Raw genomic sequence first — 19,360 nt, 5'->3', positions numbered from 1 at the left:
TGGTTTCCTACAATTCTTTTTTTAATGAAACATTGTGAATATGAGTGACCAAATTTTTTACAATTAAAACAATGATTTCCTTATGCATGTTGCTGAAATTGAGGTGAGCTATTATGCTGAAAATGATTAAATAACTGGAAGTTTCTAGTTTTTGGAAGAAGTGTTTTTCTTTTGACAAATTGATTTTTATTGTAATTGTTCCTCTTTGTAAAATCATTCCAACCAGAATTTTTGAAAGCTTTTGGGCCTTTCAAATGTGAGGTTTTGTTGTAAAATGGTGGATTTTTGAAAGCAACCTCATTATTCGAAATGTATCCCAAACCTGACTTGTTTGATGTAGGTTCGGTTTTTGATGATGGCTCATTTTCACTAGTATAAAATTCATCAAATTCCTCCTCATGTGTGGGAGTATATCCAAGACCAGTTTTGTTGGAATTGAATTTGGTTTTTGATGAAGAAGCCACAAATTTCATAGAGGAATCATAAAAAACTCCACTTTCCTTGGTTACATAACCCAAACCAGATTTTTCAAACAATGGTCTTTGACTTGCAAGTAACTTGTCCAAGCTACTAGAACTTTGAGCAAATTTTGCTAAGTCACCATTCAGCCTTTTAATCATTTTATTTAATCTTTCATTTTCAACAATCAGCTCTTAAGACAGATCCATAATGTGCTTTCCTTTAAGTTTTTCAAGTTCAGATTTTAGAAATCTGTTTTCTTCAATAATATCCAAAGCACATTCAGTTTCCTTCACTTTTTCTTTTAAAAAATTATTTTCATCTTTTAACACATCTTTTTCAAATCTGTATTTATTGTACTTATCCAACAGTTTTGAGGTGTTTAGTGTAAGATCATCAGTTATAGCATGTAAATCATCTATAGACCAGTCATAGTAAAGCTAAGATGATTATTACCAGCCATAAAGCAGATTTTATCTTCACCTTCAGAATCTTCTTCCTCATTGGAGTTGTAACACCCCAATTAGCCTAAACTTTACCTCGCGTCATAAAGCTAAGATTAATCAAAGATTACGACAGTTCTAAGCTCATACATATGATATATAGAAGGAATAATATTATCCAGAAGCCTGATGAAGGTTCAAAAACAGGATTTAAAAGCGCAAAACAAACTAACGAAGTATCTAACTTAAAGCACAAGAAACAGATGTGATATAAACAAAATAATAGTATAATAGTGTGATATCATACGAAACTAGTCACGGCTCGTGGAGTTTAAGCCGACTAGCCAAATATACCGACAAAAAGGAAACTGAAGTTCAAAATGGCTTATACAAGTTTTATTCTCTCTCAAATACAAGCCTCTAGGCCAAAATACAAATACAAAAGTGAGAGATATATTCAAAATAAATCAAAAGTCTCAAAAGAAATAGCCAGATCATCTGCTTCTGTCACCAACTAGACAACTCACCGAGGTGGGTTGCGACCTGCATCTGAGAAACACAACAGAAAATATGGTATGAGAACCGGAGGTTCTCAGTATGGTAACAGTACCCAGTGATGTAGGATATAAGACCCCGGGACGCCAAAGGCAATCCTAGAATCCATATCCATCACAAGAATTCAAGCTTAAAGCAATCTAAACCATAAAGCATAATATGTAAAACCTTAACAAAACTTAAAACCTTAGTACATAAAAAGGGTAGTCTATTCTTAAAGGATTTCTATTCTAACCAAACACCGCTGTCCCACAGCCTTCACCAACCTAGCCTCCATGTGAACCTATCGTCATCGCCTACCTAACCTCCTCAAAACCAGACAAACACAGATAATACAAGCAAGGAAAACACAAGTAATATTCAAGTATGTAACAAGTAGTTCAAGAAGCAAGTAGGCATATTATACAAGTAGGCAAACTCAAGTAGTCAAAGCAAGCAAACATATATAAGATGAATATGATGAATGCCTATCCTATTGGCTATGATATCACATGTCGGTTATTGTGCCAAACCCGACAGCAAATCCGGTCGACAACTCCCGGATTAGTCTCTCTATTGCGCATAAGGAGGAAAATTCCGAGGGAGAGTGCCCTACCACCTTCTCCTGTCAGAGGGAAATATTCCGAGGGAGCGTGCCCTACCACTTTCCTCTGGTTGTTGCATGATTCTGTGGGTTAGTGCCCTACCACCTTGCAATTAGAGAGAAACCCATGCTCAGGAGGAAAATTCCGAGGGAGAGTGCCCTACCACCTTCTCCTTTCAGAGGGAAATATTCCGAGGGATGCGTGCCCTACCACCTCCCTCTGGAGCAATCAAAATGAGTGAGAAGCTCAATGCTAAGTCTCACATCCGAACCTAGGTGGGATACTGCCACAACCCCTACGACGGATAGCAATGCATATTACAATTACAAAATCAAACTCAGAGGTCACTCCTCATAACACACTTCCACTCATTCTCATTCCATCAACCATACTCATCCATTTCCAAATCTTCAACTCATCACGACCATCACTTATTCATGACTTTCTATTCCAAATTCACTAGTTCGTCAGAATCTTGGACTCATACACCTTTCTCCCTTCACACTCTACCAAACCATCCTCAGTACACCAGAAACCTAGGTCTCCGTTCTCTAATCTTTAATGAAAATCATTAACTAAAACTCTTCACCTATCTCTCATATTCCCATATTCATAATTAAGCCCAAATGCCTTAAAATGGTGTTAAAGAAGCTTACGACCTTGTTGGGAAGGTGAAATAGTTGAAAACAAAGTTTAAAATTATGAAACAGGGCGTGTGCGTCCACACAGGGGTGTGCGTACGCACGCCTAGGAAGATTTTAAAAGTGTGTGTACGCACATGTACTAAAATTAATAAAATCTGTTCACTCACACAAGCTGTGCGAGCGCCCCTAACAGACGTCCCTTCCCGACTTGTGCGTGCGCACAAGGCTGTGCATCCGCACAGGTCGTAATTCTTCATTGATGTGCGTGCGCACAACCTGTGGTAGAGCTGCTACTAGAGCCCTTTCCCCTACCTGTGCATACGCACAGGTCTGTGCATCCGCACAGAATAGAATTTTTGCAGGGTTGTGCGTGCGCACAGGACTGTGCGTCTACAAATATCAGAAAATCCTGAAATTCTGCAACTTTGCAGAATTTCAGATTTTTAACACCAACTTTGAATAATCATAACTTCCTCTACAAAATTTCAAATTTCAGAAACTTTATATCAATTTAAAGGGTTTTCAAAGATCTTTAATTTAGATAAGTTTTATCAGATTTTGAAAACCGAGGCAAAAGTTATGATCAGACAAAGTTCATTAAAAACCAACTTTTATCCAAAAATCACAATTTCCACAATTTCTTTGTAAACACAACCAAAACCAAACCAACACAATCCAAACTCCAATTTTCATCAAAATTAACCCTCTATGCTATATTACACCAAGCTTACCACATTTTTCTTTCACTTTCCTCATTCACAACATCAACATCAATATATCATATATATCAACTCTCATTAACAATCTTCCAACTACATTACCAATTCATCGACATCAATATCAAATATATCTATCAACACAATTCACATCTCAACTTCACCAATCATTCATACTCATCATATCCTTATTACTCATCATAATCAAACTCAATAATCATCAAATCATCAACAAATCATCATATACCATCATTCAAATCCAAACCTATCCTATGGGTCACTAGCCTAAGTGTCCATGAATATTATATACTACATAGAGGAAACTGAAACCATACCGTGACCGATTCCAAATATGCCTTTAACCCACAATGAGCACAAGCAAGCTCTCAACTCCAAACCAAGTTTTCAATTCCACTCCAACAAGCACCAATAATCTCCAAAAGCTCCCAATTACACAATAATCAAGCTATACACATATAAATCACCACCAATCAACCTAGGGCTTAACATAAATCAAATTTCACAAGGGTTTAGTATTTCTTATCTCTCCCAACAGATTTGATGGCCAAAATCCAAGGCTAAACAAAGATTAGAGCAAACCTAAACATCCAAAATCACAAAATCTCACTTAACACAAAACCCTAGATTTTTGAAACTTTGTAGAGAAGAATAAAAAAGATTTCCTAGTTACCTTACTACTTTCTTGTATGGATTTTGTAGAGCTCTTCACAAGGAACGCGTAGCCATAAACGGTGCGACGATCGGAGCTCCGTAGCTCAGGATATGAGCTTGGGAAGAAGAAGATGAATAGTGCTCATAGGGGTTTCTTCTCTTTCTCCCCTTTCAGCTGGTGTGGGTGTGTTTGTGATTGTGTTGTGCTGAGTTGGTTCATTAATGAACCCTTTTATATGTTGGGCTTGGGCCCAACTTGGACATGGTCCAATCCGTTAGTGTTTTTTTCCCGTTTGGCCCAACTTTGGGCCAAACCTTTAACACTAACGTCCGATTTTTCATTTCTAATATTTTTTAAGGTATTTGACTGTTTCCACTTTTTCTCGCGTAGTATCGGGCAGACTTGAACCGGTTCAACTGGTTCAATTTTCGATTCACGGTTTTTCACGGTTTTTCGCAGAAAACACATTTCCTGACTCAGAAAAACCTACTGAGTTCCAAAATCATATTTAAATCTCCAAATTCTCATTCTAACTTCCCGGAATTTAATTTGGGCATTTAAATAATTTTATTCGTAAAAACGCTGGTTCTTACATCTTCCCCTCCTTAAAAGATTTTCTCCCTCGAAAATCCAGATCACTCGACGTAATATATATCTGATTATATATATTCTCCCTGAAGCATCCTACTTTCGACATTGCCAACTCAACAAGTTGCCAAAGCATCTCATTCACCATCATCCTACCATGTCGATGTTCTCTCTCGCCAACTCCTCTGGAGAATAGTTCACTCGGATAGGCAGAAAATGAGCAGATTTGGTTAAGCGAACCACGATCACCCAACCGCATCAAATCCTAACCTAGTCCTCAGCAAACCGGTCACAAGGTCCATCGCGATTCCTTCCCACTCCCACTGAGGAACCTCAAGAGGCTGCATCATTCCTGACTGTTTCTGATGCTCTATCTTCGCTTTCTGACAGATCCACACTTGGATACCATTGTAGCTACATCACCTTTCAACTCAGGCCACCAGAACATCCTCTCCATGTCATATTACATCTTCGCACTTCTGGGATGAATAGGAAATACACTGTAGTGAGCCGCCGACAACAAATCTTACCTCAACCTCCCGACATCCGGTATGCAATTTCTTCCCTTATATTTCCACAATCCTTCACCATCCTTAGTGAAATCCTCACGCCCCTTATCACCAACTGTTGGAACAATTCTGAAGCTTCTACTCATCTTGCTGAGCCTTCTGAATTTTTCCGTCTCAAACATGCTTGAAATCTGCAACTGGCTCAAACAAGCTCTTCCGGCAACCTCACCAATGTCCAGCTTAAGATCCACAAACTTATTCACTAACTCCTCTTCCTTGATTCTCATCCAAAAAATTATTAAAGATTTCCGACCCAATGCGTCTGCGACCACCTTTGCCCTTCTAGGGTGATAACTCATTTCAAAATCATAGTCCTTAAGCAACTCCATCCATCTCCTCTAACGCACATTAAGCTCTTTCTGATCAAAGACGTACTTGAGGCTCTTGTGATCAGAAAAGACGTTAAACCTCACTCCGTACAAGGGGTGCCTCCAAATCTTTAGTGCAAACACAATCACCACTAATTCCAAGTCATGAGTTGAGTAATTCACCTCATGCGGTCTCAGCTGACGCGATGCGTACGCCACCACATTCCGGTGTTGCCTCAACACGCAACCTAAACCCTTCAGAGAAACATCACAGTACACTTCGAACGGTTCATGCGGTTCCAAAAAGATTACAACAGGTGTTGGAGTTAACTTCTACTTTAAAGTTTAGAAACTCTCATCACACTCCGACGTCCACCCCAAAAGGCACTTACTTTCTTGTCAACTTGTTCATCGGTAGTGCAATCCGGGAAAATCCTTCAATGAATCTCCGGTAATATCCGGCTAAACCAAGAAGCTTCTGACTTCCGCCACCGTTATAGGTCCTTCCCATTCCATCACCGATTCTACCTTAGAAGGATCTACGACTATTCCTCTCTTGCTCACCACATGACCTAAGAGCTTCACTTCTTCCTTCCAGAACTCACACTTCGATAACTTAACGTACAACTTCCGCTGCGTCACTCTGATTATCGTCATTATGAGTCCGAAAATTTTTTCTTAAATTAATTACTGGTTTTGAAAAATTAAAACAAGTCCAATCTAAATGAGACCATTGTTAAAACCTCATTAAAAGAGTCAAAAACTTTTTAATTTGTAAATCAATCATCTTAAAGCCTGATTTTCCTAAATTCATTGAAACCTTTAAATCAAAACCTTTAAATTTGAATCCCTTTTTGATAAGTTAGATTTACAACCAAAACCACAATTCAACAAAATCCTAGGACTCACTTTCCTTTAAAAATCATATCATTTGATAAAAAATTCCAGTCCTAGTTTCAAAACCAAATCATTCAAACCAGAATTTCAAACCAAATTTAAAAATCAATCTAAGCTATAAAACCTTTTTCGACACGAATGACGATAGTCTATACTATGAAGATAAGTTGAGGTTTAGCCATCGGCTTCGTAATTACCTCAATCTTGATGTGATGATCGACCCGCCTCCTGTGTTCTTCGGTGTGGACAATCTCTAACCAAATGTCCTGGTGCGCCACACTTGTAACATAGTTTCTTACCCAACTGGCATGGCTTACTCGGATGGTAGTTCCCACACTCTTGACATTTCATATTCGGGGAATAAGCTCTTGACCACTTCCCTTCACCATATTTCTTAAGGTTTTGTCCCCTTGGTCCAAGGTTGTTGTCGCGTTCCCTACTAGTGTTTACTCCATGAGTGTCCCTTGACGAGGCTACCGTCTTCGCGTTCTCTTCAACCACTCTTGCCTTGTTCACCAGATCGGAGAAAATACGGATCTCCATAGGAGCCACAGCAGTTCTGATGTCGTCCTACAAACCCCTTTGATACTTGACACACTTCTAGCTTTCATAGGCCTCCAGGGCACCCTGACACGCCTTAGAGAACCTACAAAGTTCCTCGAATTTGCTTGTATATTCTGCCACCGACAAGGAACCTTACTCCAGCTGTAATAGTTCCATCTCCTTTGCTTCCCTTGTAGACTCAGGAAAATACTTCTTGTAGAAGGCCGTTTGGAACACATCCCAAGGAACGTCGGCATTTTGAAGCTGTAACAATCGGCACTCTGCTTGCCACCAATGCTGGGCCTCTTCCCAAAGCTGATAAGCAGCAAACTCCACGTAATGGTTGGGCGGGACATGCTGTGCCTGCAGCGCACGCTTCATCGCTTGGAACCAGTTGTCCGCTTCTGTGGGATTTGTTGAACCTCTGAAACTTGGCGGATGCACCTTGAGAAAAGTCACTAAGGTCATCCAAGCACCTCCCGTGTTGTCTCCGCTCCCTTCATCATTGTCATCCGCATTTCCCTCGCCATTTCCGTCTCCATTTCCGGCCAGTTGGCCTAACCTCTGCACAGCTTGCAGAGTCGCAGCAGTGTTAGCCTCCATAGTGTTCGCAAGGTTTGCCATTGCCGCCATGAACTCGGCATGATTGTCGGCCGGTCGCTCACTCCTACTCTCTCTTCTTGAACGTGTACAACCTCATCCGTGAGTAGCCATTAGGGTTCCTGTCTGCACCAAACATTCGATATCAAGGTGATCAGTCATAATATCAAAGGTCTAGTGCTTCAATTATCACAAAAAGGCACTCACAAACAAGCATGATATGAAATATCAAGTAGATAACCTAAAGATGATTATTACCAGCCATAAAGCAGATTTTATCTTCACCTTCAGAACCGCTCTGATACCACTAAATGTAACACCCCAATTAGCCTAAACTTTACCTCACGTCATAAAGCTAAGATTAATCAAGGATTATGATAGTTCTAAGCTCATACATATGATATATAGAAGGAATAATATTATCTAGAAGCCTGATGAAGGATAAGGTTCAAAAACAGGATTTAAAAGCGCAAAAAGAACTAACGAAGTGTCTAACTTAAAGCACAAGAAATAGATGTGATATAAACAAAATAATAGTATAATAGTGTGATATCATACGAAACTAGCCACGGCTCGCGGAGTTTAAGCCGACTAGCCAAATATACCGACAAAAAGGAAACTGAAGTTTAAAATGGCATATACAAGTTTTTTTCTCTCTCAAATACAAGCCTCTAGGCCAAAATACAAATACAAAAGTGAGAGATATATTCAAAATAAATCAAAAGTCTCAAAAGAAATATCCAGATCTTCCGCTTCTGTCACCAACCAGACAACTCACCGAGGTGGGTTGCGACTTGCATCTGAAAGACACAACAGAAAATATGGTATGAGAACCGGAGGTTCTCAGTATGGTAACAGTACCCAGTGATGTAGGATATAAGACCCCAGGATGCCAAAAGAAATCCTAGACTCCATATCCATCACAAGAATTCAAGCTTAAAGCAGTCTAAACCATAAAGCATAATATGTAAAACCTTAACAAAACTTAAAACCTTAGTACATAAAAAGGGTAGTCTATTCTTAAAGGATTTCTATTCTAACCAAACACCGCTGTCCCACAGCCTTCACCAACCTAGCCTCCATGTGAACCTATCGTCATCGCCTACCTAACCTCCTCAAAACCAGACAAACACAGATAATACAAGCAAGGAAAACACAAGTAATATTCAAGTATGTAACAAGTAGTTCAAGAAGCAAGTAGGCATATTATAAAAGTAGGAAAACTCAAGTAGTCAAAGCAAGCAAACATATATAAGATGCATATAATGAATGTCTGTCCTATTGGCTGTGATATCACATGTCGGTTACTGTGCCAAACCCGACAGCAAATCCGGTCGACAACTCCCGGATTAGTCTCTCTATTGCGCATAAGGAGGAAAATTCCGAGGGAGAGTGCCCTACCACCTTCTCCTATCAGAGGAAAATATTCAGAGGGAGCGTGCCCTACCACCTTTCTCTAGTTGTCGCATGATTCCGTGGGTTAGTGCCCTACCACCTTGCAATTAGAGAGAAACCCATGCTCAGGTGGAAAATTTCGAGGGAGAGTGCCCTACCACCTTCTCCTTTCAGAGGGAAATATTCCGAGGGATGCGTGCCCTACCACCTTCCTCTGGAGCAATCAAAATGAGTGAGAAGCTCAACGCCAAGTCTCACATCCGAACGTAGGTGGGATACTGCCACAGCCCCTACGACGGATAGCAATGCATATTACAATTACGAAATCAAACTCAGAGGTCACTCCTCATAACACACTTCCACTCATTCTCATTCCATCAACCATACTCATCCATTTCCAAATCTTCAATTCATCACAACCATCACTTATTCATGACTTTCTATTCTGAATTCACTAGTTCGTCAGAATCTTGGACTCATACACCTTTCTCCTTTCACACTCTACCAAACCCATCATCAGTACACCAGAAACCTAGGCCTCCGTTCTCTAATCTTTAATGAAAATCATTAACTAAAACTCTTCACCTATCTCTCATATTCCAATACTCAGAATTAAGCTCAAATGCCTTAAAATGGTGTTAAAGAAGCTTACGACCTTGTTGGGAATGTGAAATAGTTAAAAACAAAGTTTAAAATTATGAAACAGGGTGTGTGCGTCCGCATAGGGGTGTGCGTGCGCACGCCCAGGAAGATTTTGAAAGTGTGCGTACGCACAGGTACTAAAATTAATAAAATCTGGTCACTCGCACAAGCTGTGCGAGCGCCCCTAACAGACGTCCCTTCCCCACTTGTGCGTGCGCACAAGGCTGTGCGTCTGCACAGGTCGTAATTCTTCATTGATGTGCGCGCGCACAACCTGTGCTAACGCTGCTACTAGAGCCCTTTTCCCTGCCTGTGCGTACGCACAGGTCTGTGCGTTTGCACAGAATACAATTTTCACAGGGTTATGTGTGCGTACAGGGCTGTGCATCCGCACATATCAAAAAATTCTGAAATTCTGCAACTTTGCATAATTTCAGCTTTTTAACACCAACTTTGAATAATCATAACTTCCTCTACAAAATTCCAAATTTCACAAACTTTATATCAATTTAAAGGGTTTTCAAAGATCTTTAATTCTAGACTAGTTTCATTAGATTTTGAAAACCGAGGCAAACGTTATGATCAAATAAAGTTCATCAAAAACTAACTTTTACCCAAAAATTACAATTTCCACAATTTCTTTGTAAACACAACCAAAGCCAAACCAACACAATCCAAACTCCACTTTTCATCAAAATTAACCCTCTATGCCATATTACACCAAACTTAGCACATTTTTCTTTCACTTTCCTCATTCACAACATCAACATCAATATATCATATATATCAACTCTCATTAACAATCTTCCAACTACATTACCAATTCATCAACATTAATATCATATATATCTATCAACACAATTCACATCTCAACTTCACCAATCATTCATACTCATCATATCCTAAGTACTCATCATAATCAAACTCAATAATCATCAAATCATCACATACCATCATTCAAATCCAAACCTATCCTATGGGTCACTAGCCTAAGTGTCCATGAATATTATATACTACATAGAAGAAACTGAAACCATACCTTGGCCGATTTCCAATATGTCTTTAACCCACAATGAGCACAAGCAAGCTCTCAACTCCAAACCAAGCTTTCAATTCCACTCCAATAAGCACCAATAAGCTCCAAAAGCTCCCAATTACACAATAATCAAGCTATACACATATAAATCACCACCAATCAACCTAGGGCTTAACATAAATCAAATTTCACAAGGGTTTAGTATCTCTTACCTCTCCCAATAGATTTGATGGCCAAAATCCAAGGCTAAGCAAGGATTAAAGCAAATCTAAACATCCAAAATCACAAAATCTCACTTAACGCAAAACCCTAGATTTTTGAAACTTTGTAGAGAAAAATAGAAAATATTTCGTGGTTACCTCACTACTTTCTTGTATGGATTTTTTAGAGCTCTTCACAAGAAACGCGTAGCCGCAAACAGTGCGGCGATTGGAGCTCCGTAGCTCAAGATATGAGCTTGGGAAGAAGAAGATGAATAGTGCTCATGGGGGTTTCTTCTCTTTCTCCCCTTTCAGCTGGTGTGGGTGTGTTTGTTATTGTGTTGTGCTGAGTTGGTTCATTAATGAACCCTTTTATATGTTGGACTTGGGCCCAACTTTGATCCGGTCCAACCCGTTAGCGTTTTTAGCCCGTTTGGCCCAACTTTGGGCCAAACCTTTAACACTAACACCCGATTTTCCATTTCTAATATTTTTCTAAGGTATTTGATGGTTTCCACTATTTCTCGCGTAGTACCTAGCAGACTTGAACCGGTTCGACTGCCGGTTTGCAATTTTTCATGGTTTTTCGCAGAAAACAGATTTCCTGACTCAGAAAAACCTACTGAGTTCAAAAATCATATTTAAATCCCCAAATTCTCATCCTAACTTCACGGAATTTAATTTGGTTATTTAAATAATTTTATTTGTAAAAATTCCGGTTCTTACAGGAGTCATTCTCAAGATCCTCCCAAGCTGCCATGAGTACTCTCTTCTTTTCTTTCTTTCCTTTGTCCTCCTTCTTGAGCTTCAGACAGTTTAGCTTGAAATGTCCAGCCTCCTTACAATGATGACAAGTCACCTTGCTCAAGTCCATCTTGTGTTCCTTTGAGCTTGAACCCTTGTACTTGCCCTTGTTCTTCATCATCCTTCTAAATCTCCTAACAAAAAACATAAGCTCATCATCTGAAATACCATCACTAGACTCACTCTCTTTTGATTCTATTTTTTATTTGAGGTCTATATTCCCTTTTTCTTTAAGTTCGGATTTGTGAGTGTGGTTTCATAGGCAAGGAGTTTTCCTCTCTGCTCATCATAGGTTATAGGGCTTAGGTTGTTGCTCTCGGCTAGGACAGTGGCAGTGGTTTCTCATTCTTTTGTGAGGCTTCTAAGGAGTTTTCTCATTAGTGTTTATTTGGAGTAGTTTGTACCCATAGCATCAAGGTTGTTGATTATGATTGAGAATCTCTCAAACACTTCATCAATGCTTTTTCCATCCTTCATATTGAACATCTCGTACTCTTTTTGCAGCATGTCAATCATCATTTCTTTGACCTGTTTAGTGCCTTCGTGTGTAATCTGGAGTTTTTCCTAGATTTCTTTGGCTGTCTTGCATCTAGACACCTTTCGGTACTCTTCAAAGCTGATAGCACAGTGAAGAAGGTTGATGGCTTTAGCATTCAGCTCCATCTTCTTCTTGTCATCCTCATTCCATTCAGCTTCTTCTTTTGGAGTCACCACTCCATCAGCACTTGTTTTTGTTGGAATCTTGGGACTGCTTACAATAATCTTCCATATGTTGTAGTCAATGGATTGAATGAAGATCCTCATCCTCTCTTTCCAGTAGGCATAGTTCTTCCCGTTGAAGAATGGTGGTCTGTTGTTTGACTGGCCTTCAGTTAGAGTATAGGCAACTGTGGTTGTGCCCAAGTTGTTCGCCATTGGACCTTTGCTCCAAGCGATAAAGCTTGATTCTTGAGACCTTGGCTTTAGATACTAATTAAAGGTTGTAGAAGGTTTAGAGAAGGGGGGTTGAATCTATGACATTCTTTTAAGTTACTGTAATAACCCTTTTAAAACTAACTTGCAATCTGAATCTGTTTGAACTCAGCAGTGGAAAGTTTATGAGACAATTTTATTTTGTCTCATGAATATCAGAAAATAGAACAGAGCAGGGAAGAGAGAAGCTGACACCATCATGTATCCTGGTTCGGTTGCCTTTGTGTAATGCAACCTACGTCCAGTCTCCACTACAACAGTGGTGGAATTTCCACTATAGTTAAAGTATTACATACACCAATTCCACAGGATTGACACAACCCTTTCATACTCAAATTCTAACCTAACTTGACTTGGTTATGCTAATACCTAACTAGTCACTCTTAGTGCTCACCCAACTAAGAAATGGATACCTCATAGGTATAAGATACAAGACACAAACTTAACCTAAAGAAATCTGAAATAACTCTAGACTTTTCACTCATGTGTATCTCTCTGCCTTATTCTCTCTTAGGCTCTTTCAATGACTCTCTCATTCAGCCTTTTACCTCAAGAAATTACAGAAAGATAAATATTGAAAAGTAAATTATAATCTGCAAAACATGAAGGAGATTGACTCTTCAACAGCCTCTTTGCTATGTGATAAACCAGATTTGCTAGCCTCTGATTCAGTTCTTCATTCTGGCGGAATGCTCCTTTGACTAGGAAGCATTGTCCAAGTAGATAAACTTCTTCAGAGAGCTCTTCTCAGAACATACACCTCAAGAACACTGGTTATCTCTCCTTGGCTTCTGAATGATGAATCAACTTCTTTTGTATCTCCTTGCATGTTACTGAGTTGCTCTCTCCTAGGTCAACTCTCGAGCTTTGTGCTTCACCAACTCACCATCTCGCTTTTTCCCATTAATCCTCAAAATAGGAATATTGGTTCTGACCTTCTCTTGTTGACCAAAAGCCACAGGATAACAGAAACAAATATCTTCAATGGTAAACCCAGATCTTGGTCATTGAAAAACAACTTGGTCCCAAGACACACTTATGACCGTAGATGCACAGCAGCGAAGAGCAGAGATCATCTTTCCCATGTAACCCAGAATGGATAGGCAGAACGTTGAAGATGAAGAGAAGAAGATATGATGCATGTATAAGGAAATGAAATCACCTTTTAGCTTTCGACTTCTTGATGCAGTTTGATGTGGGTGATTAGACTTCAACCTTTTGCTTAATCTTCTCTTTCTTGCTTCTTTGGCGAACAACTTAGGGACTAAGCTTTCTCTTTCTCTTTCTGAGTTTTGACTGAATAGAAAAAAGTGTATGTTGCTTTTGGTAAAGGCAAACTGGAAGAGTTTGAATGAGAGAAGCAATCGGGCTTGGATCGGGTTTGATTTGCTTGGCCCGTTGATTCCTTACTTTGTTTTTCTTTGGGCTTCTATTTATTTGTAGCCCACCAGCCTTGTTTTTATTTTCATCCAATTGGGCTACTGTTGTGTATTGGTTTTGGCCTGCCTCACTCAACCAAAAAGATTAACAACTAATTGGGTAATTAGCCCAATAATCTAATGTTTGTCATCATCAATTATGTTAGTTAATTTCTGAACTCAACAGGTCTAATGAGGTATATATAGAGCATATTAGTACTAAATAGATGATAGCTGATCCTTTGACAAAAGACATGCCACCAGGATTGTTTAAGGATCATGTTACTAGTATGAGTTTATGTTCTGTAACGTTACTTATATGACTTATGTTATATCATATGACATATTTGGATATGAAATTCTTATTATTGTTTGTTTCTCATTTGGTTAGTATATATGTGCATACATGATTGAGAATGACCAATAAAATTCAGTGAAGGACCTAGAATAAGCATTGGGCTTATTCCTACAGAAATACCACATAAAGAGTTTATTCAATTAGGAGATGTTACATTGTAATACATAGAAGGTAATACTCGATTAATGGGAACCTACCGTTATGATTCGTGTAATTTGTCTTAATTGTTTAAACATAGTATGTAATTATAGACTATACATAACAAATGTTGGACGTAACAAATGTTGAATGTAACAAATGTTGGACCAAGTGGGAGAATGTTAGAATTTTTATTCTAATTGTGGTCCAATTTGTTAATATAGAAATTAGTTTGGGTGGTGTTGTAATTATTCATTAATTATATTGGCAGTTGGTCTGTTTAGGGGTGGCAACGGGCGGGTAGGGGCGAGTTTTTGCTCTACCCGACCCCGCCCCGCCGTACAACAACTCGCATAGAATCCGCCCCACTTCTACCCGCGCGTAGTAAAATACCGAACCCTAACCCGCCCCTATAATTATTAAAATCCAATAAATAAAATTAAATTTCAAAATTTATATAATCATCATCCCATATATAACATAAATTAAAGTAAAAATTTAAATATGATACAATATTATTAATCATTTACTAATTATTTTACATATATTATACATATTATACATTAAAATGATATATATTATATATAGAGCGGTGCGGGTATTACCTAAGCCCGACCCCGCCCCGCCCCTCCCAAGAACCCGTCCCGCTAAAAACCCGCCCCGAGCGGGTAGGGGCGGGGTGGGTACCCGCGGGTTCGGGTAGTATTACCACCCCTAGGTCTGTTCTTTGATGGAAAGAACACGACTGTTCATCATAAACTTTATAAAATTTGGGTTCATAATTCTTATCATAATAACAACAAACAAACTGGCAATGGCTGGAGGTACGTAAATTACTGATTTTATAAAATATCTAACATTTTTCTCTGAACGCAGATGTGATTTTACATCCTAAAAGCGTATTCACTTGAAGCAAGAAATTGTAGCTTTTGCTTTCACTTAACGTGCACGTTTAGGTTTGTTGCTGGTGATTATTGGTTTTAATAATTTTTTCATAATTTTTTTTATCATTTTTAATATTTTCTTTTATAGTTTGATTTTTTATTTTTTTATTAAATTTTTTATTGTAATTTTGTTATAATATGAATTATTGATTTTATTAAAAATGACAAAATAAATAAAAAAAACTGATCATACATAACGATAGAGTCATAACTAATAAAATGTTATCTTCTAATTTTTTATAGAGTACTATAAAAAATATTATATAAAAAATACTAAAAAAAATATAAAAAAAGATTAAATATATTTAAAAAAAATATTATAATTTAATATTATATTTTTTTAGTAATTAACTAATTATCTATCTAAAAGTGATTTTCAGTAATATTATTCAAACAATATTAATTTTATCAAAATCAATTTTAGTATAAAATTACAAATATAAATCATGTTGGTATAAACTCACTTCTAACCAAAATCAATTCTACAAAATCACTTTTATTCAAATTCTAATTTGACAAACCTCAATTCAAACACATACTTACAATGCAAGTATTAATTAAAGGGCCTTCAATCAACACTATAAGTTCTAAGTTGATTATAGAACATTGTAGTAGTGTTTATTGTCAAATATTAGAATTGAATTAGTAAATTAAAATTTAATATTGTATTTAGTAATCAGAGATTAGAACTAAAATTTTAATTTTGGAATAAAAATTTAATTTCAATCTCTTTAATACTTCTAAAAAATAAGAACAAAAGAAACTGAAATTTAACTTTAATAATATTTTATTAAAAAATACTAGCATTTAATTTTTTAAATTCGAAATCTATCTCTTAATCCTTATATTTATTTTAAGACAAATTCTTCCTTATAAATATTGCATAGAAAACACCCATGACCATTTAACGAGACAGCAGCTGCATGTAACACCTACTCTCACCATAAGCATTGTCCCTTCAAGAGACACTTGTCCATCTAATATTTCTCTGGCAATAATCTATACATGTAGATGTCTTTCTTCAATCTACACAAAAGATTTTGCTTTATTTTAAACTAACTACAATATTTAGAAATAACTCAATTTAATATATTTTACATTAAATATAATACAAAGACTTAATTTAATTTTAATTTTTCGGTCTATGCCTCCCCATCAGTGTCTCGGAGTTTTCCTTCCAAATGCAAGTTATATGAATACTAGAAGTAGCTCCCAATGTGTAGCATCAAATTAAAGCTCTTCATCATTTGGTATTAAAAAATTTAATTTGAATTTAATTTCACTTGACAAAATGGACCAGCTTCTAACTGCACTTACAAGTTATCTAAGACATTTTGACTTTTATTTTCTAACTGCCCAATATGTAAGCAATCTTAATCTTATCATGTTTGAAAAAGAAAAAGGAGGTAGAGAGAGAGAACTTGAGATATTTTGTGATCAATGTGAGAGTGATAGGAAAGTACACAAGTATTCATAGTAGAGGCTTGCATTACAAGAAGCTTAGGTAATCCTAACCGCCACTGCCAGGTGGCGTAACTGCTTCTAACAACCTAACTGATTCTAACAGCTTCTATAACTAACTATTTGTTCACCCTTTCAATGCTTAAATGACATTCCTCCTTCTAGTATTTAACACACAATCAACAAAATTAAACTCCTAAAAGAAGCAATATATTAACCCACTATCTTATCAAAATTTGACTTTAGATATATGCAAATTGGTTGTCGCATTATCAAAATCCCAAGTAAACAACCACAAGATTTGTGAGAGCTACACTAAAGGTGGCAAAAATGTTAATATGGAAAGGTTTGTATATACTAGGGTGAAAGCCACTAGTAACGCCCCACAAATGATGGTGTTAACTTTGGAGTTAGTATCGTTGTAATCTGATCTAATACCTTATCATTCACCAAATATCAAATTTAAGAACAGTATAAGTGAATTTTGAAATTAAGTTTAAAAATATACAATCCAAGTCAAATCCGAATAAGTTTCATTATAATTGGCCATGGACGAAATTAGAGGGTTTTGAGTTGTAAATGTTAAATCGAATTGATAATACTAGAATTTTAAAACTAATATAGACCAAAGTGTTGGTTTATTTGAAAATAAATACCTAAGACTAACTATTATTATCCTTCAATTGGCATTAATTGAATTCAACCCAACTCAATTCGTTTTGACGAATTAACTAATCAAATTATAAAAATTTTGTCCAGAGTTTATTATACTAACTAAAATGCAATAATAATTCTAATAAGTTAACCCAGAAGATGTGAACATTTAGCTAGAGTTTATATTAATTAGCACACATTAAAACCATTTAATCATGTAGCACAAGAATTTAAGACTCATCTTTGACAGTTCACTCTCAAGCCTCACTAAAATAACTCACTTATGACAAGAATATAGATATCATCATCCAATAATTAAAAGTGAAAAAAGAATGACAAGCTCAAATTAAACAATTAAACAATAAAATTCAACAATAACTCAATTAAACATCAAAATATGAAACTTTTTCTCGTCTTTTCCTCCAAATCAACTAGCTGACATATTCATTAAATCTCTTTCTCTTCAACTGTTTCACTCTAACTTGTTCAAATTGAAAATTTTTGACATCTTTCGTTCTCTAATTTGCGAAAACATATTGTAACATAAGGTACAAACTGTCTAATATTCAAAGAATACACAGGTCCAACTAAGATAATTTTTCAATCATATTCTATTTTTTTATTCACAATTTTTTAAAAATATATATTAAAAAATTTCTTTGTTTATAAAGTAAAAGAATAATACCTAGGAGGATTCATCATTTCCCGTTGACAATAAATCAATAGTAAACATAATAATGTGTGTGTATATATATATACCCCTTTAATTTAGCATAAACATTTTTCTTTTCTGTTTGTTTATTTCATTATGTTAAATAAAATAGTAAGTTTAGGTTTGATTGGTAGTGTTTTAGAGAAGTATTTGTGTTTCTCAAAAATATAAGGACTTTAATTTGTATTTGGCAAATAAGAAAAATATAAGTTTATTTTTGTAGCTTTGAGAAATTAGGACGTTTTTAAAAGTTTTTAAAAAAAATTTTTTAAAATTAATTTGTATTTATTAAAATTAAAAAAATTATTATAAACACATACATATATACGTATTTAGATTCACTTTTAATTAATTATTGATACCAATTTTTATTCATAATCAAAATATTAGGTAGTAAATATTATCACTTTCTTTTTATTTGATATAATGCCACTTTCTTTTCTAATATTGGTGGACGAAAACTTGTGGCATGTCTACATAAAAGACAAGAAGGATATCATGATATAAAAGAATGAATTTTGTTAGGAAGACAATAAAAAATCTAAATAATATAAATAATAAACTATAGATTTAGCCTAAATACATATAAAAATAAAAAATTTTAAAATTTACTCAATTATTCTAAAAAAATAATCATCTCAAACTCTAATTTATCAAAGTATTTCATTCTAATATACTCTTTTTTTTTAATCGGCTGTCATTTTCACCTTCATCAATAATCATTCTATTTTACCGTCGCTGCTTGGTTTGCCACACGCCGCTATCGGCGTCGCTCAGCCATAGTGAAAATAACCATCCACTTAAAAATAAAAATAATCATCTGCATACCTAATAAATTGAACATCCAACATATAAAATATATAATTAAACACATCCAATCAAAATAATCATCCACATAATAATTAAAATAATCATCCGCATACCTACTAAAATGATCATTCTATAATATACTTAGTTGTGACTGTGGTCATTTAAGTATTCCAAAGTCCAAATATCCTCCATGCAATGATAATGAAGAAAGCATGCAAATTCAATCTCTTCCGTAAA

At 36.3% G+C, this 19,360-nt stretch overlaps 1 protein-coding gene across 1 annotated transcript; it reads right to left on the bottom strand.

Moving 5' to 3' along the window:
* Positions 7,133-7,612, bottom strand: LOC107636827. The gene has a single exon (XM_016340305.1). It carries the CDS (start codon positions 7,610-7,612, stop codon positions 7,133-7,135), a length of 480 nt encoding a protein of 159 aa, XP_016195791.1.

This window comes from Arachis ipaensis, chromosome B04, assembly GCF_000816755.2.
Source record: "Arachis ipaensis cultivar K30076 chromosome B04, Araip1.1, whole genome shotgun sequence".
Lineage (NCBI taxonomy): Eukaryota > Viridiplantae > Streptophyta > Magnoliopsida > Fabales > Fabaceae > Arachis > Arachis ipaensis.
Note: the sequence above shows the minus strand (reverse complement) of the source record. Positions and strands in the feature narration are given on the sequence as shown.

Coding starts and splice junctions, on each gene's coding strand:
- LOC107636827 (XM_016340305.1), bottom strand. CDS start 7,612: ATGGCGGCAATGGCAAACCTTGCGAACACTATGGAGGCTAACACTGCT.